This window comes from Branchiostoma belcheri, unplaced genomic scaffold (assembly GCF_001625305.1).
Source record: "Branchiostoma belcheri isolate BF01 breed outbred unplaced genomic scaffold, Haploidv18h27 scaffold10, whole genome shotgun sequence".
NCBI classification, from domain to species: domain Eukaryota; kingdom Metazoa; phylum Chordata; class Leptocardii; order Amphioxiformes; family Branchiostomatidae; genus Branchiostoma; species Branchiostoma belcheri.
In genome coordinates this window covers 5,239,616-5,266,272 of record NW_017802380.1, presented here as the reverse complement: position 1 = coordinate 5,266,272, position 26,657 = coordinate 5,239,616, and the positions used below count along the sequence as shown (strand labels likewise).

General features: G+C 44.8%; 2 protein-coding genes across 3 annotated transcripts in view; both read left to right on the top strand.

The window, feature by feature from the left end:
• The window catches only part of LOC109471776, a 23,711-nt gene extending 15,448 nt beyond the window's left edge, over nucleotides 1-8,263 (top strand). Inside the window, exons 23-30 of one of the 2 annotated variants that reach the window (XM_019771144.1) lie at nucleotides 3,606-3,825; nucleotides 4,161-4,300; nucleotides 4,585-4,654; nucleotides 5,081-5,233; nucleotides 5,576-5,682; nucleotides 5,850-5,982; nucleotides 6,437-6,738; nucleotides 7,081-8,263. In XM_019771144.1, the coding sequence (XP_019626703.1) occupies nucleotides 3,606-3,825; nucleotides 4,161-4,300; nucleotides 4,585-4,654; nucleotides 5,081-5,233; nucleotides 5,576-5,682; nucleotides 5,850-5,982; nucleotides 6,437-6,738; nucleotides 7,081-7,216 (1,261 nt within the window). In that variant the 3' untranslated portion in view covers nucleotides 7,217-8,263. The remainder of the gene's footprint in view (nucleotides 1-3,605; nucleotides 3,826-4,160; nucleotides 4,301-4,584; nucleotides 4,655-5,080; nucleotides 5,234-5,575; nucleotides 5,683-5,849; nucleotides 5,983-6,436; nucleotides 6,739-7,080) is intronic. The other variant, XM_019771138.1, reaches the window with a different exon arrangement.
• Nucleotides 8,264-23,408: 15,145 nt separating this feature from the next.
• Nucleotides 23,409-26,199, top strand: LOC109472961 (fez family zinc finger protein 1-like). The gene is given in 3 exon segments (XM_019772828.1): nucleotides 23,409-23,658; nucleotides 23,874-24,223; nucleotides 24,225-26,199. Coding segments are annotated over 3 exon segments (1,572 nt in total). The 5' UTR covers nucleotides 23,409-23,567; the 3' UTR covers nucleotides 25,356-26,199.
• The last annotated feature ends 458 nt before the right edge of the window (nucleotides 26,200-26,657 follow it).

Genomic DNA, 26,657 nt, shown 5'->3' with positions numbered 1-26,657 from the left:
TGATAATGAAGACCTTTTAGAAATTACAAAATTTCTTTACATTTACTTGCTGAATCTGAGCGCTTGAATTTGGCAAGCTCTACTGGCAAGAGTATGCTTGGCTGATGCCAGCATGGTTTGTTGCTCTCTTCCCCATTTATGGAAGAGGGGTTTGACAGATAGACCGAAGCTTTAAACTGCATTTAGTATTGACCCACATAGGAGAACCAGTGGGGCCTGACCAGTACTGCACGCAACGGGTTTTTTTCGAGCGCTTTGGCTCTCCTGGACTCCATCCCTGGTTTAAGAAATAAACATCATATATTAGGTTGTTCTGAAATGATATACAACATATATTGAATTAATATGTAAGATGTACTTTGGTGAACAACACCTACATGTGAGGGAGAGAAATAGTTGCTAATTAAATTACATAAAAACAAACATAGGTTTCTAGTTTGTAGTGATCTTTTATGTGCCCAACAGTAAGTAAGGCGTGTCAAGGTACCTTGTAGTTGCCCAGAGTAGACCCATCCTCCCACTGCCAGTGGCTTTTATGCAAATTACGGTAAGTGCGTCCGATATCCCTCATGCCGATCCAATGATACAGGTGTTTTCCTTCTGTGCGGGCCAGGTTTCTCAAAGCCTGGTCCAGCTCTTTTGTTTTCGGCATGGCTAGTCTCGCTCCTTCCCTCTTACAGGCCATCTTGGCGGCGTCGTAGGACAGTCTGTTGGCATTAAGCTTGAAGCAGGTCCCAGCAAGGAGTTTGTATCCGCCTTGGCATCCTCCGTTCCGAGTAGCTGAAACAGAAAGGGATCAGGGCCTACTTTGATTGTAATCGCACATATATTTACAGGCGGTATGAAAGTATTCACCTCCTTTGGTGGCTAAAGCATTTGTTGGAGTCTCACCTGTAATCTGGCGGCCTGGTTTTCGAGAGCCTCTGGCACACACGGGTTGTCCAGGTGGTCCGCGATGCCCAGGGGCTCCGCGTTGTCCAGGGGGTCCGGTTCGTCCACTGGGTCCGCGTTGTCCAGGTTGTCCGCGTTGTCCAGGAGGTCCGGATTTTCCAGGTGGTCCAGTTCGTCCACTAGGTCCGGATTTTCCAGGTGGTCCGGTTCGTCCACTAGGTCCGGATTTTCCAGGTGGTCCGGTTCGTCCACTAGGTCCGGTTCGTCCACTAGGTCCGGGTTGTCCAGGTTGTCCAGGAGGCCCGGGTTGTCCAGGGGGTCCGGGTTGTCCAGGGGGTCCGGGTTGTCCAGGGGGTCCGGGTTGTCCAGGGGGTCCGGGTTGTCCAGGGGGTCCGGGTTGTCCAGCGGGTCCGGGTTGTCCAGCGGGTCTGGGTTGTCCAGCGGGTCTGGGTTGTCTCGAAGCTCCAGGTTGTCCAGAGGTCTGACTGTTCTGGGTTGTCCAGGATGTCTCACAGGTTGTCCAGGGGGTTCATCTTTACGCTTGGAGCCAAGAGGAACATCTGCAACATACAAAGCAAAAATGGAAAATAAAAGAACCTGAAGCCTGCTGAAAACCCAATTAATCAAAGATTCAACACTGGGTTGAGAAATTTCACATTTAATACGATACTCACCCGACATCTTGCATTTTATGTTAAAACACTGTTCCATGGCTGCAGTTCGGTTTCGTTCATTGTCCAGGTCATGTTTCAAGGCATCCACCCTGATAGACAGCTGTGAAATGTCCTAAGAATATAGAGGTGAGAAAGGCACAGACAAGCTCGGTAAGAAAATTCATGTAGTGGATTACACATTTTTCTTTCTGTCTTTCTTTTTTTTCTTTTTTTTGACTTTTTATTGCTCTTCCTTATGTTGCTGTATAGATTTTTGTAGACCTAAGATGTGAAAGGGCATTGAATTTATTACTAGTATATGGAGTTCCAACCTTTTCATGTTTGTCAAACTTGGCATTGACAAACATCATCATGACGATTCCCAGAATGACCAGGGTTCCTACCACTGTCAGTGTGGTGACCATGGGGCACAGGAAATCACAGAAAACACGGCGACGGCTTCGGTCATTGTTACAGGCATCGTCTGTGGAACAGATGATATTGCTCATGTCATTATAAAATATGGTTAAAATCCCACATTGAAGTGGGAACTACAGGTATGCACTGACAAATGAAATTTCAGAACTAAAAACTTGCATTCAAGGGATAATAATAATATATGGGATAACAATAATGGAGGATGGAATACTAAAGGATGTGGGGGACTCCAGATGTTTTGATTTCATAGTTCTAGCAAGTATTACATATTTATACTACATATACATATACATACCTCAAAGCTGGTGTGTTACGCCAAAAGGCGGTTATACCGGCTATACAGATACAGATACAGATACTTACTACATATATCTGTAAAGATGTACACACAATGTGTTGAATACAATAAAGTATTACAATTCATAATACCATGTATACAGAATTGATTTTGATGTAGTTCTCACTTCAACTTAATCCCATTTCTATACCCTAAAAAGGATTTTAAAAAAGACATCAGTGCAAATGTATTCTTTCTCAGATTGAAATTCTTATTCATTATTTCATGGAAAGGTACAGAAGGGTAGTACTGTATTTCAGAATGCTCTTTATTCCAAAACCGCTTCTTGTGTTGGAATACAAATGTACAACAGGTAGCTTACCTGTGGATGAGCCCATTGTATCAGGTATGTTGACATGACGCCTTTCACCCTTCGGGAGATGCTGATGTTTCACTGCTTCTGCTTTTTCGTACATGTTTGAAGAGGTCGTTTGCCCGTCTTTCCTCTCGTCAGAAGAGCTGTTGCCATGGTGGACATGTTCGCTTGTGCCACTCTGACGAAAGGAGGGGGCTGGGGGCGGTAGCCCGGTGGTTTGGGGACGGTTGGTGGGCCTCCTGAGTGAGGCCCGACCCGGCTGTGGTTGACCAGACATTTGTACTGTACTATCATGCCAGGAGTGCGCGGTAACAGTGGAAGCTGACTGTATGAATATGGAAACATTTTGAATGACGTCTTACAACAGGAGACAGACTAATCTGTGTGGGTGAAATAAAATCATGAATTGGTTTTAAGAAAAGGTAGATTGAAGTCGATACAATCAAAGAACTTTAATCTGTATCTAAGCTTCTTATATAATACATGTAACTCTTCTTGCTGTTTTCAACTTTTTTTTAAAACAGGCAATATCACAACCCAACTCAACAAAGAATGTCCTTGGTTCTTGTATCAAAGAGCATTATATACATGTAACGTTACTGTACCTTCATATCTTGTGTATAGCTTTTCAGTACCTGCAGTCGATTCAGTAATTAGTCTGCACCCACGTATACAAATGCTGCTGTTTACAAAAACAACTCCTTTTAACCATAAAGATGGTGAAACATACTTTTTTTAACTTGGTATGATTTGTCATACCGGTAATATCCCACTCAGTAATAAATAGCCTGGAATCATGCAGAGAAGTGGACTTTCAGAAACAGACTAGAGCTAATTCAGCAAAAAAAGGTAGAGAATAAAACTTTAAAACACCCTAATAACTAAAACAATAAGGGCAAGGACGTTGTTGAACGTCCTTGATAAGGGCTAGCATAGGTCTTTAATGTAGTGTTACAATCTTTACCCACAGATCAGGGAAGGTGTGGGTGTGGGGCAGGAACAGCCACGGTCAGCTGGGGATAGACATGAAGCAAGGTTCCTCCTCATCATCATCATCACTGGGGATGCAGATCTCCTCCTTCATTGGTCGAGACGTGCTGACGCCCCTGCAGCTCCAGGGCATCCCCGGGGCCATCGTGTTGAGAGAAGAGGATGCTACCGGTAATGGCATCAGTGGTGAAGATGAAGAGGTACGAGTCAAATATCTTCAAATACTCCAGAGTGAAGATCGAAAAAAATATTTCGCTTATATTTTTCTCAGTAATAGTGCACAACTTCTCAAAATTATAAGCTTTCCTTCTGCCTAACTTTGGTTGTTGCAATGAAAATGCACCTAGTGGACCATTTTCTTTGATTTGGACATCTGACAGTTGCATCTGTCAACTATATAGAGAAGCGGGCATTTGAGAGTTCAGCACCAAGGACAGGACAACAACTTGAACAGGCCTAAGACATAATGTACAGGATAACAGTAGTTACAATAATTTGTTCCTTATTGTTCAGCTTGTGTGTTTTGACTGTTCAGAGTCTGGAGGACCCAGAGGATGACCCAGGTCTGCCTGACCTGTCTACAGCAGACAAGGGCGGTCCCTCCTACGGCAGACAGGCGCTGGGAGCTGCCATTAAACACCTCAGGACGTTCTATCAGCCACAGGATGTAGTCAGGTAGGACAGTTTTTGCTAGAAGTTAGTAGAACTATTATAGAGTGGTGCTGGCTGCTGTGAAGTACAGTAAGAGCATCATCACCAGACAACTTCAAACAATCCAGTGCAAGTTATTTTGTTTAATATAGCCAGCTACTGCCACGCTGGATGCCCGTGAAGCTGATGTGTGAAGCAAAAGGGTGGTTATAACAGCTATACAGATAAAGATACAGACACAGATCATTTTCATCGTCATTGATAAACATATGACTTATAATTGTTTGTTTTCCTGCCCCCCTCCCCAGACTGTGCCAGGACTATGAGGACTGGGCCAGTGTTGCAGACATCTATGATGAACTCAGGCTTTTCCCACAGGTCAGGTCTTTTTAGTGCTATAATATTGAAACAATTAAACAGAAAACTCTTACTCAATCAAATAGATTTTGAAAACTGTCAGACATTTAGCAAGTAGCATCCACAGGTATTTTTTCCAAAAACTATGAATGAATATGTAAGTGAGGTGAGGACTAATTTTGACCAGAAAATAAGACCAAGCTAATGATACAGATTCCATTAGTCACTAACAAAAGTAGTGGATGCTATACTTGAAATATTTAACAGTTTTCAAATTTATCCATTTATCTTACTAACTTTATCCTAGAACCCATATGTTTTGTTTATTCTTTGTCTCAGGCCAATGTCCCATATTAAAAGAAGAGCAACATTTATAGTACATACAAATGCACATACAAAATAATGTGATCATAGTCTTCAAATAATTGACAGTGTTTCTTCATGCAGGCTTTGGTCTACAGACTGAAGGCGATGAGGAGAGCTAACTCAGAGATGTCTGATGAAGCTGTCAATCATGTGGCTTCCTACATCACCATGGTAACAGAGGACAGTACTGAGGGGACAGATTCCAGTCAACAATACCTGCAGCTTTTAGAAGGGGTAAGTGGTATCACTTTATCAACAAGAAATCAGAGATTTCAGGACTCTTGGGATTTGGGGACCTTCAAGTTCACCCCTTTTCCTGTATCTATTTAAACCTGTATCTGACCTCCTGCCATTTTGCCTGTCAATCTTTCCAACCCACGTGCTGTCAACCTATTCTGGACAAACATACACACAGTACATGTACAATTATTGTACTTTGTGACATCAGATTTACGAGAGAGAACACTTTAAAGATATTTTGGAACAAATTAGTGCAGGAGTCAAAGAAGGTTAAAAAAGTTCGAAAGACTTTTGAAGACATTGTTTATTGATAGTTACTGTTTTGTTTCTCCACAGATGGTTGAGTTTTGGCAGGAGGCAGGTCTGGAGACATCTGCCCTGGAGCCTGTGTTGGAGGAACATCTGCCCACACTGGCCTGTCCACTCTTCATCGTGATTCACAGGTGGGACATCTATGGTTTGTTTGTTTATTCACTATTTTGTTACCTACATGTTTTTGTTTTTGCAGGATGTGGGTTACATGCGATGTGCCAGGGCTGTTGTAATGTGTTCTATGTGTAGTGCATCTTTGATGAATACGGTTTGAGTTGTGCAATGTTTTTTTCTGCAGGAGGAGCAGGGAGCCCCAGACTGTGGGAGAGACTGAAGCTACAGCGGCTCCACCTGCCCAGTCTGTCATGTTCTCCACACAGTTCCACCTGAAGCTGACAGCAGCTGTCACTCAACAGATCACACAGGGAAAGGTACAACCTCCCTTATGACTAGTAAACTGGTGGACGTACCTACTACTAATGTATCTAAAACCAGCTCAGAGAAACGGAAATAGTCATGTCTTCAAGTACCAGAGATATTAACCAAAGATTGAGGTGTTCCACACACTCATTTTTTCTTAGAACTATGGAGTGGAACTCAATGCCACCAAGTACAGTACATCATCTTTAGATAGCTTTAAACAATGTTTGCAGTTAGTTGTGCAAAGATTAGGTGTTGCAAGTCATCCAATGTAATGTAGCTAGCTGCCTGCCACACTGGTATGTTATGCAGAAGGGCTGTCATACCAGTTATACAGACACAGATACAGATACAAATGTACAGGCTATAAAAGTTGTGTGAGTGAAAATGGATTGATGTAAGAATGAAGATTAACGTGAAGTGAAAACCAATGGAATGGCAACAAACACTTCCACTCATTTTTAGGTTCCTTCGGAACAAGAAGAGGCCTTACAGGAAGCAATTCTGGGATCCAACCACAGCAGCCTGCTCCCGTTACCTAGCAACTCGGACAGCCTGGTCCCAGAGGAGAAACTCTGGCAGGAGATCATGCACAACCTCCAAAAGGATGCTGGGAAGAGAGGGTACATCCAGCTGTCTCAGAGTGAGGCTGAGGCCGTGTTTGGCGACCCTAGGCCAAAGGAGGAGTCCAGGATCCCGCAGAAGGCCGTGTTCTTCACCTGCGGACATTCTTACCGCGAGGACGACTATCGGGAGGAAGTGTACAGGTTTGGTCCTTGTTTGGTATCTCTTGAAAGTTCATCTGTCAGTAGGGAAGACTTTATGAAGCAAGTTTAACTGTAATTTCCAACACAAGAAATTGTGGTGAACTGAAGTGTAGGTTGACAGCATGTGGGTGGGGGAAGATTGACAGGCAGAATGATAGGTCTAAAGGTCAAACACAGGAAATGGGGCTAACTTGAATGTTTAAAACCCAGAATACTTCCCTGAAGTCTGAAACCTCTTGCTTTTGTTAGCATTCATTGTTGTATTTCACGAGACCTTCTCCAATATCTGATGTAAATAATTCTATATTCATAACTGAAAATCTGTGTTTTCCTCCCCTGTAGGTTTGAGAGTCGTATGAAGTCCCATGGTGCCCCCCTCCCCCTCTCCACCAGACTGCTGTGTGACCATTTCAACACTAACACACAGATCCCCATGGCCTGCCCAAAATGTGTGCTCAACACTGTACTCAACGATTGAATCAAAAGCAAGGAAATGGTACCAGAAATTCATTTAAGTTTGCAGCACATAAATGATGTGGCCAGGTGAAAATCAAGACTTTGTGGTTGACACAGCCATAGTACCCTGGTACATGTAACACAATGCACGACAGTTCAAACCTTACAGTCCTATGGCTGCACCTCGGGTCTTATTGAGGACACCTGAGTCACTCCAGACCCTTGCAGTTCAGCCCCACGGATTTTTAGCTCTCACAATTCAGCACTTCACTTCAAGGAGGGATTGGCCGGCACAACCAATAACAACAGTGCAAAACTCTCACCGCAAAAACTGTGATGATAAGACCACTGCAAATATTTCACAATTTACAGTATATTGTGATTCCCTTCAATGTCATTCCATTATATACATGATATAGTTACTATGTGTACTATTTGAGTCTTACTAACTTTCAACTCATTACTAATCTAGTGCAATCAGACAGAAATATACACAATAGTAATTAGCATTTACAGAAAACTAAGATTACTATAAATGTTGCTTACAAAGGCTTGGCCTGCTAAATAAGTAGCCTTGTCAAAGACTCTTAATAGGAACAACTTAACTAGACTTTTACTACTCAAAGTATTTACCCAGTGACAGGAAAAGGTACCAAAGTCACTCAAGATGTTAAGTCCTGGAGTAAGTTTTCAGGAAAAAATGTACTGAAAAGTATGTCCTGATAATAACTTGAAGGTTGAAATATATTAATGAAGTTTTATGAGGATGCTTTTGTTACTCACAACAACAAATGGTAGAAAAGAAACATCATGTGCTTATAATATTGTTGGTTTGCTTTTATCTGTAATTCTGGTATTACATGGTAGGAGGCATTGTTGTATTTCTGCCATTGCAATGACTATTAGTAATTACTCTTTGTATTCCTCTGAAAGATGTAGTATGCACACCCTGAATACACGAAATTAAAACACTGGTGCAGAGGAAGAGGTTGAAGATTGGGAACATGGGTTTAATCACTGGCCCACCTGTCTAGAAGTTGTGTGCTTGGATAGGCACTCCACATGGCTTTTACTCACACCACCCAGGTGTAAGTTGTGTACCTGATTTCGGTTGGGAAGGTGAAAGGCAGTGGAAGGAAAGGGGTGGGCTCCATCTTCCAATACATTTTTCAACAGTTCCGTTACCACTGTTTAAAAAACCATTGAGGTAAATCAGTGAAAGTGTGGATTAAATTCGATCCTAGCCTGTGATTCAGGTTTAGCCTCTACCAGGCTCCGCGGATCGCTGGAAAAATAGTAGAAATTGGCCGAAATAAAGGGATAGTATACCAGAGAAGATCCAGCCGGCCATAGAAGCTCCAATTTGTGGGTCGACGTCGCAAGTTGGAGCTTCTATGGCCGGCTTTGCTCAGCCAAGCTGTGGAGAATGGTTAGCCTCTAGCAGGCTTCAGAGGCTGGCAGTTGGAATGAATAGAAATTGGACACATATAGACAGATAACATGCCAGGAGTTAGCCCCCTTAAGGAATACAGTTTGAGAGTGGTAAAGTGTACACCTTTAGCGGACTAACTCCCCTGACATGTTATCTGTCTATTTGGCTAATTTCTACTCTTTCCAGCCATCCCTGAAGCCTGGTAGAGGTTAGAGCGTCAGGGCCGTCTATTCCCAGCTCGGCTTCCGCTCCTGAGACTTGTCTCACAGAATCGGAAGGAGAAAATGCGCACATGCTCCCAGCGCGCGTGGAACTGGCGTCAGTAACTGTCGCGGACAAGTCACAAGACGACGGCGTGTGACGCACGGAGGCACCCAGGTGGTCCGGACGGGCTGCCAGGTGAAAGAAACGAATGACGGGCGATGAAAAAAGTTGTGGTTCAACAAAGCATGGAGAGCTGTCGTACTCGCTTTGACAGACGAGTGGCAACCCCAGAAATCGAGGCGTTGTGATATATATAGTAATCTTACCACATAGCAGCTTTGTGAAGTAAAAATGATAAGATATACGCGTGTAAGGGCCCAAAAGGGACCCCTGTGGAACACCACAGTTGAATCAGTCTGTCTTGAAAAGTTTGTGTTACTGGAGAAGTTGTATAGGTTGCTGTTGTTTTAACAATAGTCAATGTAGCTGGATAAGAAACTAATGAAACTACTAGTAATTGATGTTTGATGAATGGGAGAAAAAGATTTGGCAGAAAAAAGACAGACATTTGCCAACCCATAGCAGAAAATCATTGATCGTATGTTCAAGTGTACATGGTAGTACACATCATGTGATTTGGCGCAAACAACAAGTGTCTGACCTAGAAACCCGGATCGCCTCTTCTATTTGTTATTATACAGTTAACATCAAAGATCTATATCGAGATCGGTCTACCAGAATTTAGGAAATCGGGTTAGCAGAGTTTCAAGACTTCAGCAATCAGATCGGTTTGGCGAGCGGGGAGGCAGATGTCGTTATCCTAACGAGACGGTTTTCTCTTTTCAACATCCACCAACGTCCAGTAACGACCATAACGCGATTCAGGCCATTCGGTAGTTACCAACAATTCGATTTTCTGGCATAAAGGCGTGGCGGCGGTGGTGGCGTTGATCGCGCGGGCCGGGTGTAAGTGAATCATCGCCGGCCGGGTGGGAGTCCATCTCGCTGCTCTTTGCGCCGGTAATTGTATCTGGCTGATGCCTCTGAAGTGAACTCCGGGACAGAAAATTGGCCAGGCGGAGGCGAAGATGAGGGAAAGTGTATTCCGAGCGGCACAAAGCCGCTTATTTGTCGCCTGAATGAAATTCGCCGATTAAGGATGGCGGGAAAGAGGATCAGGGGCGCTAATTGACAGGGTGACTTGAAAGGGGAGGGCACGAAAATTGGACGAGGCAAGACGCTGATTTTATATCGTTAATTTCGCTGTCCGGTCTCTCCTTTCTCCCAACTTTCCGTTTCCTCCCTCTTCAATTTATCTAATTACGACGGCGAGTCATCAGCCAACAATACCATCATTGTGTATCAAGAAGGAAAGACGGCCAGAAATAGGCGACAAGTGGAAGAAATGTTCACAGGGTTAGAAAAAAATGATGATTTTGGCTGGGTGATCAAGTGGTCGCCAATTCACGTCTTCCGCAATGTTTTTGTTCCTTCTGGCTTCGCTGCGATCGACCTTGGAAATCAACCACTTGTAAGATTGTATAACTTCTAAGATTGTATAACAAATGTGCTGATGAAAAAGGTTCACAGAAGGCTGAAAGATATGTCTGAGTTGTAATAAGCCAAAGGCCTGGTTACGCGTGGCACGATAGTCGTAAAATCGCAAGATGAATGCATTCTTTGATAGCGTGTATGTCTCCACTGAAAATCAGCTGTCTTGTTACTATGTAGGATACCTATTGGCGATTGGTTCTGTCACAGTCTGCTTGAAAATTCTACAGCATTAAAACCGTGTGTCGAACTACGACGACCACAGTCAGTCAAATTTAAAAAAAACAATTTCGTTTTAGCCAAATAGAACATGTAGAAATCCAGTGGAAAAACAGGACAGGGAGAATTAAAAAGGTGAACCATTTTGAGTCATTGTTTTTTCGTTGTTATCCGAATCACACAGTCTAGGATGATTAACTCGTGTTATCCCTCTGCCGTTAAATATTGTCTGGTGGTTCTTCACCCGTTTATCCTACATCTTACACATCCTCTGAAAACCTGAACGAAAGAAATATGACACCACATGATTTTAGAAATGCCAATGATAATGTCTCAATGATTACAACTAGAACAGAACTGACATGAAACAACGCAACAGAACTCAACACAGCATAATGCCCAGGCAGAGCTTTGGGAATAACTATTCATTTGCTGTTTTTAATTACGCATCCTCAATCTTGCTTCTTCAAGTTCAAAAACGTTACATTTAAGTTAGGAATGTGCTATTGCTACTAAACTGGAAATGTGGATTACATCTGACTGTGCCCATCTGTTCATTGGCGTTGTTAGTTGAATTAGAATTGTACAAATATTGGCACAAATTCTTACTCAACAACTTCAAGTGCTTCATCTTTTCCGGTGCAGTTTTCCACGGAAATGATTTGTGCTTGACTACAGAAATAACTTTGACTTTTTAATGTGTTTTCTTGTAAATAGAACTTCTTAATAACTTTACTTCTTAACGGAAATTACTTGGGAAATGAATTTGAGGACATTCTGCAAGTTTGATATTCATGGAAATAAAAAAAATGAGCATCCTGTCTCATAATGCGGGTGCACGAAAAGAGAGATCACAAAGAAAGAAACGCAACTGAACTGTTTAGAAGGAGAGCCATTGTCAATGTGTTTGATTAATTGCAAAGCAGGTTCAATTTGGGGTTTGCTGAATGAACGGTGTCTTGTTGTGGTTTATCAGTTTGAACATTTGTATTTTGAGTGGTGCGTCTTCATTATCTCCTTTGTTCACCACAGCTGATAACAAAAGGCTGTCGTAATGAAGCTACATCAGATGCAATATGGTATCCTCCACAAGGCCTTCTTAAGGGGGTTTGGAGAGTAGAATTCAGCAAAAACAGTCCGACTGGACAGGGGAGCGGGTCCACCATTAACGTTTCCCTTCCCCCTCGCGGGCCGGAAAATGACCAAACTCCCCTAGCTGGCCAATTATCCTCCCGATTTGTTGAGGTTTTTCTGTTTTTGAACCCGCGTTGTTAGTCTGTGGACAGGAGAGAAAAAAATGATACGGGAAGCTGTCGGGGACCTTTTCAGGCCAATCCGGCGAGAGTCGTCTTATTAACGAGACCGTTAATTGGGTGGGAGGGGCCGGGCGGTCCCCGGAGGGCCAGCGGCTTTTTCTCACCGCGACCCGCATGCTGAAATTCACCGGATTTGGTTAAGGGACGGCATGGGTTGGGGGTTAATCTAGAGAAGAGAGAAGAAACCAGGCTTGTACAAGAAAGACGGTCTCCAGGTGCGGGGAACTGGGGCTGGGAGGGGAGCACGTGAGGAACAGGTGGCCGTACACACACACACGGTAAGTGGCACACTGTCTGGTGCGGTTTCGCCATGAACTGGTGTTGCCTGGTGACGTCTGTTCAGTTGTGCGACTCGATATTCCAGCAAACACTAACTATTCCGTCAACCGTGAGAACAAATATGTCCGTCATTGTTGTCGTTAATATGATGGCGTGTTGTAGGGATAGCTTGGTCAATGGTAGCATTCTGTTGTATCTCACTACGCACGATGTATGGTGATGGAAGGAAAGGGAGGCTGGGGCTTTCCTTTAGGTTTGATCAATATGATGCGCCATGTCAATCAATTATAACATATCAAACCCTGCAAAATATGCATTAAAAGCACTTTTTATTGAAGAAAAAGAACTAAAAATTGCATATAAAAATGTTGAGTAGCAAGCATCGAAATCAAAGAATTTGTTAACGAAAAGTCTGCCTGTATATCTGCTACCTGGCTTCTTTAACGATGAATGACATTAAAAGGGAGAGTAGATCTTCAGATACTATTTCGATACTTCAGAGCGATACTAATTAAGGTGACCTAGAAGTGTGAAGTATAAGCGTCAAAAATTACACCTACACTAATTAGGGTTCTTTTTCTTCGATGTCAGTCAAAGTTGTGATTTTTTATATCGTTTATTTTCCTGTTTTATTTTTCATGTTGCCGTAAAAAGACTTTCCAGTTCCACACAGCTACAAAAGACACGAGAAAATCGTATAGACATTGGCGACTAGACTGGGCTGATTAATGTGCAATATGGTTATGAATGAGGATGTACACTTGTTGCATAATTCATCTCAGCTGATTACATAATAACCAGTGGCGCGGGTTTTGCGCCGGAAGCAAACGGAAATTGAGGGAAAACGAAAATCAGAGCGCTTACAAGATTTGTCGGTAGGGAACCTTACCAAAAACAAATCAACATACAAGCTAAAAGCCCAAGAACAAAATTTCAAGAAATGACCAACATCTATCTCACTTCTTCAACAAAATCTCTATCTATTTAAGAGAGATTCCAGAAAAATTCTTAGATTACTACAATTGCATTTACTCATTCATTATTGTATATTCATTCTTCAGGCATTTAACAAAATGCAAAAACGTTGATAGTTAATCATCAACCAAGATTAATTCAAACAACATCATCATGAATGATAATGAGCATCAGGCTTGTTGAATTGCTTCTCTGTTCTTATTGACGAATATGTCAGATTATTATGCATTACGTTTGTAAAGATAGATACTTTTCAAGTGACGTTATGTGTCAATCACCACAGTAGGCCCCTCGAACCTTTACGGTTCAGCTGGCGTGATGATGTACTTCGGACTTTTTGTTGACCAGGGACTAAGGCCGGCACTTTCCCTCACCACGGCAGCGGCAGAAAATCCACTAGTCCGGCGGATTAGCCTTAATTAAGATAAGAAGGCGTGAAGAGACCACCTCCTTTCCTTCGTACCCGCATTTGTTCCGCTCCTCCCAGAGAACAGAAACAGTTTTATAATTCCTTGTACAAATTATGGAAAATCCCACCCCGAAGTTGTACCCACTGCCGGGGACAATGGCAGCCGCACAATGGCCCCCGTACGGATGGGGCGCGCTTAATGGGAGATTTGTCCAATCGGGTTTTAGAGGAGATCAGCTTCCGACTCAGCGCCTCCTGAAAATGACATCTTTATCCGGGGCTCCCGTCAGCCATCACCAGTTCAAATAGTCCGTGGTAAATCGGGTAAATTTGACTCCCGGGTACGCTGCCACGGGCTGACGGGCCGGACCGAAACCCGCCAGCGCGCATCTGTGCGGAGTGGCCGGGCGCGCACGGGGACAGTCGACGTCAGGGCTACGGTACTTATCGTTCTAAAAACGTACCTATCTGGTTCTATGCCTGAATGGTTACGGTTACGGTTAAGATCAAGCAGAGTTCTGGATAGTCCCCATGCATAAAATATCGTCTGCTTTCAAACTCGGATTCGTACCTCTTGTAGCCATCTATGAAAATAAACTCTTTTTGTGATGTTCATTGAAAGCAAAAACTAACTTGATACACCACCTGCACATCCAGGTTAGTAAAATTGGACCTGTGCAGATCTACCTGTCTGATGTCTACCTGCGCAGCTAACCTGCACTGGTCATGTCCTGGGTTTGTATAATATATACATGTAGGTATGTGTGGATTTCCATTGGCTGTATTAACTGTTATCACCTAAGAAACAATGGCAATGGTTTCTGAACAGTTCTTTGTGTGCTCGTATCCTTCCCCCTTGGTTTGATTAATTTGATGCATTATATAGCATGAACAATCCCCACAATATCCATAAAAAGCACTTTGTATTGAAGAAAATGAACATCAAGTGTATGTAAAATGTGTCAAAAAATGGAAAGTCTGAATGGTGCAGGTAGAATTTGTCTGGTGCAGGTGATGTTACCTGCACTGGTGCAGATATGTGTATTTCTAGTCCTGACTGTTGTTTCCGACAGTATGAGTGACGTTGGGAGTGTGTAAGTGAGATACCTCTCCCCTGCCGTGACAGTTCCTACATGTGCACATGTCCCCCACACCCTGCCCCGGCCCAGACCCTGCCACTCACTACACCAGACCTTTACATAACCCCGCTGACCTCAGCCCACAGACTCCGGCATGTTAAACACATGTTCAAATGTCGGACGGACAGGGTTGGCCCTAGCGTGAGAGACGCACGGGTCTTCACATGTAGTCAGAACCTGCCATGGTCTCCTACAGAATAAACAGTACTGTACGTGTCAGGACGCTACAACTCTCCGCCTGTCGTCCTGTATGATAGTGGTAGTATAGACACATAAAAAAGTGGTCTCCACCAGACTAACAACACAGGTTCAAAAAAGTCAAATTTAGCCAAATAGGTAGAATAATTGGCCAGGGGAGTTTATCCATATCCATCGTTCATTTCCCCGTCCCCTAACAGTGGAACCACTCCCCTGGCCAGTCAGAACCCGAATTCTACTACCCCAAACACTCCTTTAGGAAGGCGGCCTGATCAGATGGAGTCTACAAGATAGAATACTGACATAATAGCATGTAGATCACAAACTGTGGCCCACGAGGTTTAAACGAAAGAGAAGATGACAAAACCAACATTCCAGCATCAATTGTGCGCGTCAACCATGAGTGGAACCTGGAACAAATTCAAAGAACAGGCTGCGTCAGATCGACACTTTTATATGCTGGCTATATTGGTTCAAGTAAGAAAACCAAATCTTCCGGTACATACCAACTTAAAGGTGTAAAATCTAATCTTGGTTATCTTCCGTTTCATGTGTCCGCAACAGACTAAGTCCACAAAACTAAATATTCACTATCACTCTGCCAAAAATGCATTATATTCTTCAAGACAAACAATCATACGCTTCAACCCAACAAGCTCTACGATCTACAATGAAAAGACTTCTAAAGTTGAAAGCTAGATACTGGCAGTGAACTCAGACCAGCATTTCTTTATACCTGATGAAACCAATTTTGGTGGCAAAATTTTCCCCAACAAATATAGGGCAACCTTCTGATGAAATTTGTTTCAGCACGTTGCAAATATCAGCACTGTCATTCTCTATATCTTCCTCCCTTTCTTTTTTGTAATTTGAGGATGGATGAAAACCAGCCAGGAAGTTTGATGCGACGTGCATGTTACGTGTTTCCTCTTACTCTTAGCCGTGAAATATTTCTTACATTTTCTTAATTCTTCATCATCGATTGATTAAATGTGGACGAAGGGTGGGTGGGTGTTGTATCCAGTACCGTGCTTTATCTAGAATCATGCTCAGGCACGGAAAACTCTTTTAATAGAACTATGAAATTGAAACAATTTCAAAGATTATATCTGTTTCATTCATACATGTAACTTATGATGTGGAACTGCTGTCCGACGAGCCTGTTACCTTGTTCATCAGAGCTTCTGAAGGACTGCTCTCCTCTTCACCTGTACAACACATACCGACTCTTACCTGCAACCAGCTGCTAATGACTATTAGATAACCCATGCTGACCACTTAAGTTATACTCGTCTTCACTCATACTGATGTGCGTAGGTAAGTTACATACGCACATCAGTATGAGTGAATCATCAAGTGCATCATCAGTGGTGATTATTATTTTTTCTGTCGCAACATTCTGCTCTGCATTGTGGAATCGACTGAACGCACAATCTGAACTATTTCTTTGAACCAAGTTATTCTTGAGAAGCTCAAATCGGCCTATAGTTGCTTTTCATTGAGCTTATGAGGGAAGAGGTAAGGGTCAGACAAACTCTATCAAAAAGATAAAGCTTACATCATTTAAAGTCCTAATAAATCCATACATATCGTGTCAGAACATATCAGACGGCTTTCTCATTGGCTTTTTGAGTGAGTGAGACTGAAAGTGTGCACCATATGTCCTCACGATGTTGTTCGGCAGCACAAGACAAAAATGTAGGAAACTTTAAAAGGCAAACACGAAATCTGGGATCTGACCTCACGGCTTGGAAAGGCAAATATAACCGCAGTGATACTTTTAGCACCTCCTCGCCGGGCTTGTCTTTACTACAGGCGGGTCACACCACCCCTGCACGTAAGTCAGACATAACCACTGCTCTCCAAGCAGAGGTGCAGGTTTCGGCTTATATTTTTCGCGTGTTTTAGGCCTTTTTATCGGGCCTTCTTTTCACGGTGCTGGTATCTTGTTCACGCCAGCCTTGAGGTGACAAATGGTACCTGCCTGCCAAGTGGACGCATTGGCCAATTTGATACTGTCTTGCAGCCACCGAAAGATCTGCTTGGAGATTACCCAATCCACGGAAAGTTACGATTCCCCACACGACGTGCGCTGACGTAGTACACGGCCCTCCTCGTGTCAGTCTCCCGCCTGGAGTATCAGCGACGCTCGAGCTCCGCCAGCCGAACGCAGAACTCTGCGCTACCCCGGTACGTACTATTAGCTTTGCCGTAAGGGGTAATTTCCGCTCCGGTAACATTGCTGATTATCGTTCAGTATCGCTGTAAGAGAGTAGCCTCATTCACAGACTTTTTGAAGGCGTAGCGTTTACGGTTTTTTTTGGGGGGGGGGGTGCTGATAAGCGACTTTTTACATGGGCTAAGGTTCTCTAATGCGGCAGAGCGCGGGCGATACAAGTCTCTTCGCGGTTACAGCTCTCACTTGGAACAAGGCCCTTACCCGGAAAGAAACCGCCGCTCTAGCCGCTCGTAGAAACACACGCCGCCCCGCTAGACGTCTGCGAAGGAGGCTAGCTAGTACGACTGGACATGAGAAGGAGTATGGTCTAACATGAGGTAAGGCGGTGCCGTCCGTTACGCAAACACCGCTGTCACGGAAACAGATCGCCGCAGAGATGTCTGAGATAGTTGGCAAATGTCGAACTCTCCTCACGAATATTCGCAAGCCATTATCCTACAGCAACAGCCGTTCATTTCCCATGTTTTGAACTATCAAGTAAATTCAATCTGGTGCTATTGGATTGATACGAAAGCAATATTTCTTCGAAGTAGATGTTCGAAATGCTACATGTAAGTACTGCATTGCTGTTGTTTTTAATTGTGCGTTACCACTCTCCAAGCTTGAAGAGGTTTATCTTCAGCTTATTTTGGCATGCCTTTAAACGTTTTTATAGGGCTTTCTTTTTTTGTATTGTCAGCCTTCGTGCAAATGGTAACTGACTGAGAATTTGATACCGCCTTTGCAGCCATCAAAAGGTCTACTTGGAGATAAGTGCGTTACATTACAATGTATATTCGCAGGTAAAATTGACGCAAAATTGAAGAATCTAACTTTAGAAATATGAAGTTTAAAAAGATTCATAATTAGACTGACTCCTGGCATGCTTACAAGGTGATGCCAAGAAAAGAGGATTTGGGAGATTTGTTTTCTCGTTGACGAACAATGACTCTAATGAAATCGTCATCCTTAATCCACCTCACTCCTCACAGCTACTCAATATGTAATTGCTCCGTGCTCTGCATGCCGTGCGCCTGTTCAGCCGCCCCAGCATGATGTGCATTTCTGTTGCACACAAACTCGCACATCTAGAAATAGGAAACCACAAGGGCATATGGACATATAGTGAGATTTTGTGTTTTTTATGTATTTTCTTCAGAAGAATTATATGTAGAAGATTTTATGTAGAGATCTTAAAGCTCGTTATTATTCATTTAGTTATGAAAGCTTTATTGTAATTGTTGGCTTGCCTAAAACAATCCACGTGGATATTAGTTGTTGGAAATTGGAATTGGGAAATTGGAATGGAATACGTAAATATCAACAGAACGAAGTCTGCCTCAGAGATGCAGGCAAGGAACCATGCCATCGCGTTAAATGAAGAAAACTGTGATGATCAAATACTGTTATGTTTGTGGTTGTGGCGCCAACACACAAACACAAACACACATACACACACATACACACACAGCGCGCGCACGCACACACACACACACACACAGAAACGCACACACATCGGTATATACACTCACATGCACGCATACACACACGAACACACACACAAACACACACACACACACACACGAACACACACACACACACAAACACACACACACACACACAAACACACACACACACACACACATACATACACACACACACGGCGCACGCGCGCACACACTTATACACACACACACCGCAAATGGCGCACAAAACGAGCATAATTAATCCGCCGCGCGCCTAGGCTGGTTAAAAACAGTCATTAATCAACACAAGACCTCAACGTTAAGTGCCTTCCCTGAATTACTTTAAGTTTGTTACAACAGTGGGCCGCGGTGGTGTGATTTTAAGCAATATAAAGGGACACAAACAGCTAAACTAGCGTTGTGGTAGTAAGTTGCCTTTAGTCAGTATGTAGATAGTTCGTTCCACAATACTGGCCCATGAAACTGTCAACTGCCTCTGAAAGACTGCACGATTACCTGTGGTTTGTACAGCAGTTTAGAGATATTCACATTTTCAAGTGCTTGAAGTGTTCACGACTGTATGTATTTGACCGCTCAGACACTACATGTAAGTGTTATGATACGGTATAGCACGGTCATGGACAATTTGATGTAGATGTTTGTGTGATACGGGCATGCTAAGGCTAATGGCGTGTTTATGAGTTGAGCATTCCATATCGCCACATAGATATGCTATATCGTAACTTATAATTGTAAAATTACTGATGTCAGCAGCCTTGTATAATTCCAAGGTGCGCTGAAGGTGGCAGTTCTAGCTGTGCGATTTGAGTTCCTTTCTAACACTGTTAGGATGTTTTCTGAACACAATAATACAGTGTACACACTGGTAAGTGGCCAGTGATTGGCAAAATGGCCCCCAGTCTACTGAAACACTTCTGTCAATGTTATCGTTACGTCTAATTAACCACCATTACCAAGAATGTCCTGAAACTGAAGACCCAGACAATACGGTAAAAAAATAACTAGCAAATTAGTCGGAACCGAAGTTTTGGAATACTTCCACGTCTACAAATGCGTGCGTAGGGATGGAGTATGAATAGGAACGGAGGTATTCTTCTCCTTTTCAGTTGAAGAGTTTGAATAGCGCGACGCGAAAGGTGAGACTTGTGCTATGTCTGTACATCAATGCACGAATGTTAAGACGCTGTTGCTAACAAGAGGTCCTTTCCACGGTTATTGTGAGAGTTGATGATGTATACGGCGGGGCGTGTTGTGGGTGCGACACGGTACGGTGGCCGTGTATGTGCCCGGACTTGGGACGACCGTTCACCGCTAAGTGAAGACTACACGCGCGGGGAGATGTTGTGATTCGGCCCATTGTTCCCATCCTGTTAGACCGTTAAGCCCCTCTCACACACCAAGGTTGGCTGAAGTTCGGGTGCAGTCTGATCAGATCAGGGCCACGCCTACCTTTCTACATATACGAATATACGTATTTAATCGAATTTGAGTTACATTTGAGTCACATTTGACCCCCAACACTCCCGACCTTCTCCCGAACACCAGCCAACCACCTGCCAACCATGACCGAACTTCACGTCCACTCCAGAATGTTTTAAACAGTGTGAAACATGTAAGCAACCTCGCTGAACACCAGCCAACCACTGCCCGGACCTTACTCCCCGACCCTACTCCTGGCCATGGTTTGGGGAGTACGGATGGTGTTCGGGAGGCCATATTCGGCTATGTATGACAGGGGCTTTAGACTCAACCGCAAGTTTCTCTGTAGTGGAACCCGAAATGTTTGGTCCGACCGCAGAGAAGTCAATAATCTTTTAAATCTTCTAAAAAAATTAAATATACTGCTGGAGCAAATAAGTCAGAATATTTGAATTCCACACATTTCAGGACGTACGGACGATTCCATTTTGGACTTATGAGAAGCTGACCCCATTCCCTATTCTTGCTGTTGTAATTCCCCTTCTGTGATTACTATTCACCTACCACATTATGAGAGGAGAACTAGATTATGACAAATACAATCCTTACCTCACTGGAATAATAGTGTGGGTTGAGAAACATATATCTGAGTAGATGCTTAGGCTTCGGCTTGTTTTTTGGCGTGTTTTAGACGTTTTTATCGCCTCAGGCGGCAAGTAGACTTGTATTGTCAATTTGATACTGTCTTGCAGCCACCAAAAATCTGCTTGGGGATTAATATTTGATATCACAGGACACAAATACTAGTAGCCCACAGACACTTTGGAAATCATTGGTTAAAGCATTCGTTTCCATGGAATGACACAGACATCACACGTGAATTAATCCGCTTTGTTTTTTACGTACACCCGTAATCCACTGTGTCCCTCCCCCTTTCGTGGCAATTTTACATTCTAACAGGTGTGCGAAACAGCGCCCTCCGACGGAGTTGTCTGTATTGCACGTCATTGTAGTAAAGGTTGTTTATCTTTCAGATGCATGTTTTATCCTTCAACTGTCACCTTTAAACCTTTTATTCTTTCACACTTAGTCCTATTGTTTCGTTTTCAGAACTCAACAATGGCACATCCTTTAACTGTTATTAGAAACGAACGTTCAGAATTCGCCAGGTATTTGCCAGTATTCTTGTGGAATAGTCGGTTTGAACATATACGTGACCGTGGCTGAAAGTCATTTTAATGTCGTAGCATTTCATTGTCGACTATTCAATGGTGTTTATTATTTGTAATCCCTGGAGAGATATTGTGGATCATTAAACGATGACCACCTATTTATTCTTTTGAAAGACGCATCCGCCTTTCCAAGAATTCTCTGTTTTTGTAACTTTTAGGCGATGTTTATGTACAGAGTGTTTATCGATGTCTTTTATGCCACTTTAAGTTCCTGGGATTGCATCAATAATTTCTATTATTCCGTCGTTCAATAGAGAAAATTCCTGAACGATTTGTTGTTTTCTTTTCAATACGTTTGGACGTGGACTCTCAGAAAACAGGGCTCATTGTACCACATGTATAAGATTTCACTACTTAATAAGTTTATATAACATCCGTCACAAGTCAGCTTTCGAGGATAAAATTTGCCAATACCCGCCGTGAAAAATGTTCCCATCGCTTTTCTACGCTAAGGTTTTCCTCAGAGTTTATGCAGGGAGTTTAGGAGGGGATTGTCAGAAGAGGCCCAAAGACCCACTTTGTCCCACCTGGACTTTGTCACGCCATATCTTAAAATAATCAGGAGACATGAAGGTATGATTTTATGGTAGTGGCCTAATTATGCACAGAGCTGCGACACGAGTTTTGCAGCTTTCTCCTCCTATATTAGAGGTCTAATGTAGAGAGCTGAGTTAAAAGCAGCTCCTCGGCCTAGCTGCCCGGCGGGCGCTTTACCTGGATTTGTACGGGCGACTGAGCAGTGTTCCCCGCCCACCCACCTAACTACAATCCCCTGGTCACTCCGCTCTGTGCGGGCGAGGGCCACTTTTTTGACCTCATTTTCTTTTTTTCCCTCCCTCTGGTGATGTCCCCTCCCTGTTTTTGTTTGGGTAATCCTGTCCGTATGTGTAGTTCTGCCAGCTTTAGAGTTGAAACAAAACGTGGTCCGTCCCACCCATGGCGACGCTAAACTGTGGAACAACGCGCTACCTGGGACAGTCAATGGACCTACTTTATTGCATGAGAAAACAACATAATCCAAGGTGTTAATAGAAGGTGGGCAAATTGTTTTTACTTCTTAATCCCAGCTTCAATACACAAGTAAGTAGGTTTCCTTCTACCTACATGTGGTTTGTACGTACAGCAGCCACAGGACACAAGATCAGTCAATCACACAATATATGCTTCATGAATATAACCCGTCGCAAAAAAACAAACTGATTCTTACAGGTTGTTCTCAGATGATGGTTGTGGATTAAATCTGTCAAGAACTTTCCGTAAACTTTTACTACAAGCGCAAGGACGTTCTTTTGGCCCCGGAGTGGTTTCGTCAACACGTCCGGGGGTCACGCAAAATTACCTGCGGCTTGTCAGCGGCGCGCCTAGCGCAGAGCGAGGCAGGGGGCGGGCCGACGGACGGTACAATTGGGAAAGTAATTTGTTTCGCGCCAAGTAGCCATGTCCGAGTGAGTCCTGGCCTGTCAGATACTACAGTCTTCTCTACAGGCAGCGCTTTATCTGCATTCAGAGGAGCAAAGAGGTAATATTCTCTCATGAATGGAATGTCATACTTGATCCATATGTCCTAGCATGTCCGGGAGTGTGTATGTGGACTGTGTATATTGTCCACCTCATTGCTTCATTTTCCTGTTAATCACATATGTCTGACTGCCGCCACGAGTAAGCCACAATTTACCGCCGTTCGAAGTGCCCATTTACAATTGCGTAATATATTCTACCCCGCCGCAATAGCGCTGAGGGCTGTTGACCAATGGGCAGCAGCGAGAAGCCGGCAGCAAACTTGTCTCTGCGATTTGTTTTTCACGACGAGGAGTGATTGGTCTTTTGGGGATACCGCCCTCCCATTCGCCCGTGCTCGCGCGGAGAGCGCTCATTCGCTTTGTTTGCGGGACAGTTGTTTTTTAACATCGGGGGCTGTGAGTGACGTACCCATCTAATAGAAAGGGTGAGTCGGGAATCGCTGCCAAATTCTTGGCGTGCACATCTCTGGTATTGTCGTGGTCACATTGGCCTTTTGAATGTTAGGTTACAGTCGACAGACCACAGCCAGCAACCGAGCGCGAAGGAACGTGCCAGACGCCCGCCCCTGCACTTCTCTTCTTTCTACCTGAGCCCAGGTTATTCTTGATTTCTTTCCTCTCTCGTATAAGACTTTTGGGACGACTAGTTGCGTTTTTAAGCCTTCGTTGTGAAAATTTTGATTGATTTTTGGAGAGTTGTTGTACTGACGTGTGTTTGGGAGGAGGTCTCGCCGCTGCCTGCCACCACCCAGTGGACGCGTTTAGAGAGGTCACAATGCCAAAGTCATTTCTGGTGAAGACGGTGAAGGGAAAGGACGTTGTGGACTCTCGGCATAGAGAGAGCGAGACCCCGCACACATACTCAGGTTTGGGGACCCCTTACCGACACAGATGGCTCAATCAGAAGCACTTGGTATAAGACTAGGCTGCACTGGGTGGTAGGTTGACACAGTGACTTTAGGAGGGCTGCGCACTTTGCCTACCTACATCATATCGACTATTGGCCACATCTGGCTAAGGTGTCCACTTCTTATCGTAAACTTGTGTGCTCATTTTTTTCTTCTCTTGTTTGCCCGTGCAGAGCCCTGGAGCTACACTGAGGGAAGACTCGTCGATAACGATAGCGCTTTCCCAGACGACCAGAGCGGCGACAGCGGACTGAGAATGGCCATGTTCGGGACCCTGGCAACACGCGCCGAGCTCGGCGGCAGCGGCAAGACCACCAGCCCGCAGCCAGGCGACAGGGACGGCTCCGGTTGCTCACTCGCTGCCCGGGTCGAGCCCCGCTCGTCCGACAAGAAAGAGCTAGCTTTCTCCATAGCGCGAATTATGGAGCCGTCGCCGAACAAACCCGCCCCCAGGCTGTCCGCCGGGTCCGCCGTGGACTCCGCCGGTGACTTCCGACGCGCGCTCCCGTCCCTGGCCCACCCAGTGTTTCCCCCTTTCCGTGCTGGACCTGAGCGGCGCCTCGGACCTTCGGAAGGGACTCCTGACGGAACACAAGTCGTTCCGTCCGGCACAGCTGTCCGCCGACATGTCAGAAGCGAGCCGTCGGAAATTCTTCCACACGGACTTTCGACTCCCGACCCTCCGAACAGACTTGATCAAACCCTACCCGATCTACTACAGTAGAGAACAGGTCCTTCGCGCTCCGACGGCGCCCTTCGCCTTCTACGAGAACATGAACGCCGTGCGGTTCGTAGACTTTTACTCGAAAGAGACGATCGCCAACTTTCCCCTGTCACTGGACGGAGGCAAAGTACCGAGCGGTAAGTCGGTGCTGACGGCCCGAGGCGGCGTGACAGACAATAAGGGCATTCAGTACGGGACCAGCCCGGGCAGCATTCAGATCAGCCCCACCGCAGCATTGCCGCTAGCGAAGGGCGGGACGGGACCAGAAAAAGCTCGGGGCGGTCGCGGGAAGCGTGCCGCCAACAAGCAGAAGACGTTCCCGTGCGAGGTGTGCGGGAAGATCTTCAACGCGCACTACAACCTCACCCGCCACATGCCCGTGCACACGGGCGCCAGGCCCTTCATCTGCAAGGTGTGCGGAAAGGGCTTCCGCCAGGCCTCCACTCTGTGCCGGCACAAGATCATCCACACACAGGAGAAACCGCACAAGTGCCAGACCTGCGGCAAGGCCTTCAACCGGAGCTCCACTCTCAACACACACATGCGGATCCACGCCGGCTACAAGCCCTTCGTCTGCGAGTTCTGCGGCAAGGGCTTCCACCAAAAGGGCAACTACAAAAACCACCGGCTGACGCACTCCGGCGAGAAGGCGTACAAGTGTCACATCTGCAACAAGGCGTTCCACCAGGTGTACAACCTCACCTTCCACATGCACACGCACAACGACAAGAAGCCCTTCACCTGCGACATCTGCGGAAAGGGATTCTGCAGAAATTTCGACCTGAAGAAGCACATACGGAAGCTACACGACGGCGGCAGCGCCGGTACCGCACCGGGCGCGACTTCTCCCAGCCCCAGCCTCAGCCCGACACCGACCGCACCGGACACACAACATCAACTACAGGAAACAACACCTCCAGCCGCAGAGTAAGTCACGGACAGTATGTGAATGTCTACAAACGAATATCTTCTCAATTCAGGACTGTAGATTTTGCTTTAATATCTCTGATGTGAATAGAGTGAGGACCTTCTTGTTTGAAGTTGTTGGTCACACTGCAAGTACAAGTACAAGTGCCCATTGGGAATGACATTGTAACGTAAGTACCGCACTTCTGACTCCGGAACTGTGTAGTTGTGCCTGGTGAATTTTGTAGTGAGAAACTCTGTAGCCGTACAGATAGAGACAAGTCAGTCCGCGTGGCCTTGTCCCGGGGAGCTCGCGATAAAATAACTCGCCAGGTAATCGCTTGTGTGTTAACTAGCTCTCTTATCATCGGTACTTTATATATTCTGAGGCCCCACTGATAACAAATGATCCATACAACCCTTAACGATAAACGGTTTCATGAACGAAAATTAACCCAAATTCGGACTGCGATGAACATTTGACGTCTGAAAATATTGCTTGGCAAGTTGCCTTTTTTTCTTGTCACTCCTGTCTGTAGTGCTACGCTCCAATTATTGGCAATTTCAGAATTCACGCCACGTTGCGTCGCTGTTTGTTTGTGTGTGTGCATGCCACATGAAGCCAGCTCTGCCATAGATCAGCGCCCGATGTTTGCGAACGGTTCGGCCTCGGCGCTGACTGTCGCCATTGTTCGGCACCGGTTCGGGGGGTTCCGTACAGCCCCGGGCCACGTCGCTTCGTATCATATCCGGCGGAGATGGCCTCCCGACCCACGCGGCGCTAAACGCCTGTCAATCACGCGTGTGTTCATCTTCACCTAGCCTCGACCAGGCTTCGGGAGAGGCTGGAAAGAGTAGAAATTGGCCAAATAGACGGATGACATGTCAGAGGAGTTGGTCCACTAAAAGAGTATGTAGTTTGTCGCCTTGAAGACTAATAACTTCCCTGGCATATCATTTGTCTAATTATGCCAATTTCTACACTTTCCAGATCAGCTTCCGAAGCCTGGTAGAGGCTAATGTTACATCTCCAAGCAGATCTTTTGTTGGCTGCAAAGGCAGTATCAAATTGGCCAGGCAGTATCCATGTGCGAGGCAAATTGGACTAGAGTAAAAAAGATACCAGTACAAAAATGTTAAAACGCCCAAAATACTGAGCCAAAGCCTAAACCACTGCTTGGAGAGTATACCCCCCCCGTTCCCTCGCCTGGTCTTGACGACCCTGTCCATCGGCATTGTCAGTCCGCTTCATTTAGTACCAAACGGTTAGCTTTAAGCACCCGGATGAGCAGGTATTATCTTAATTTCCTTCAGGTGAATTCTTGGC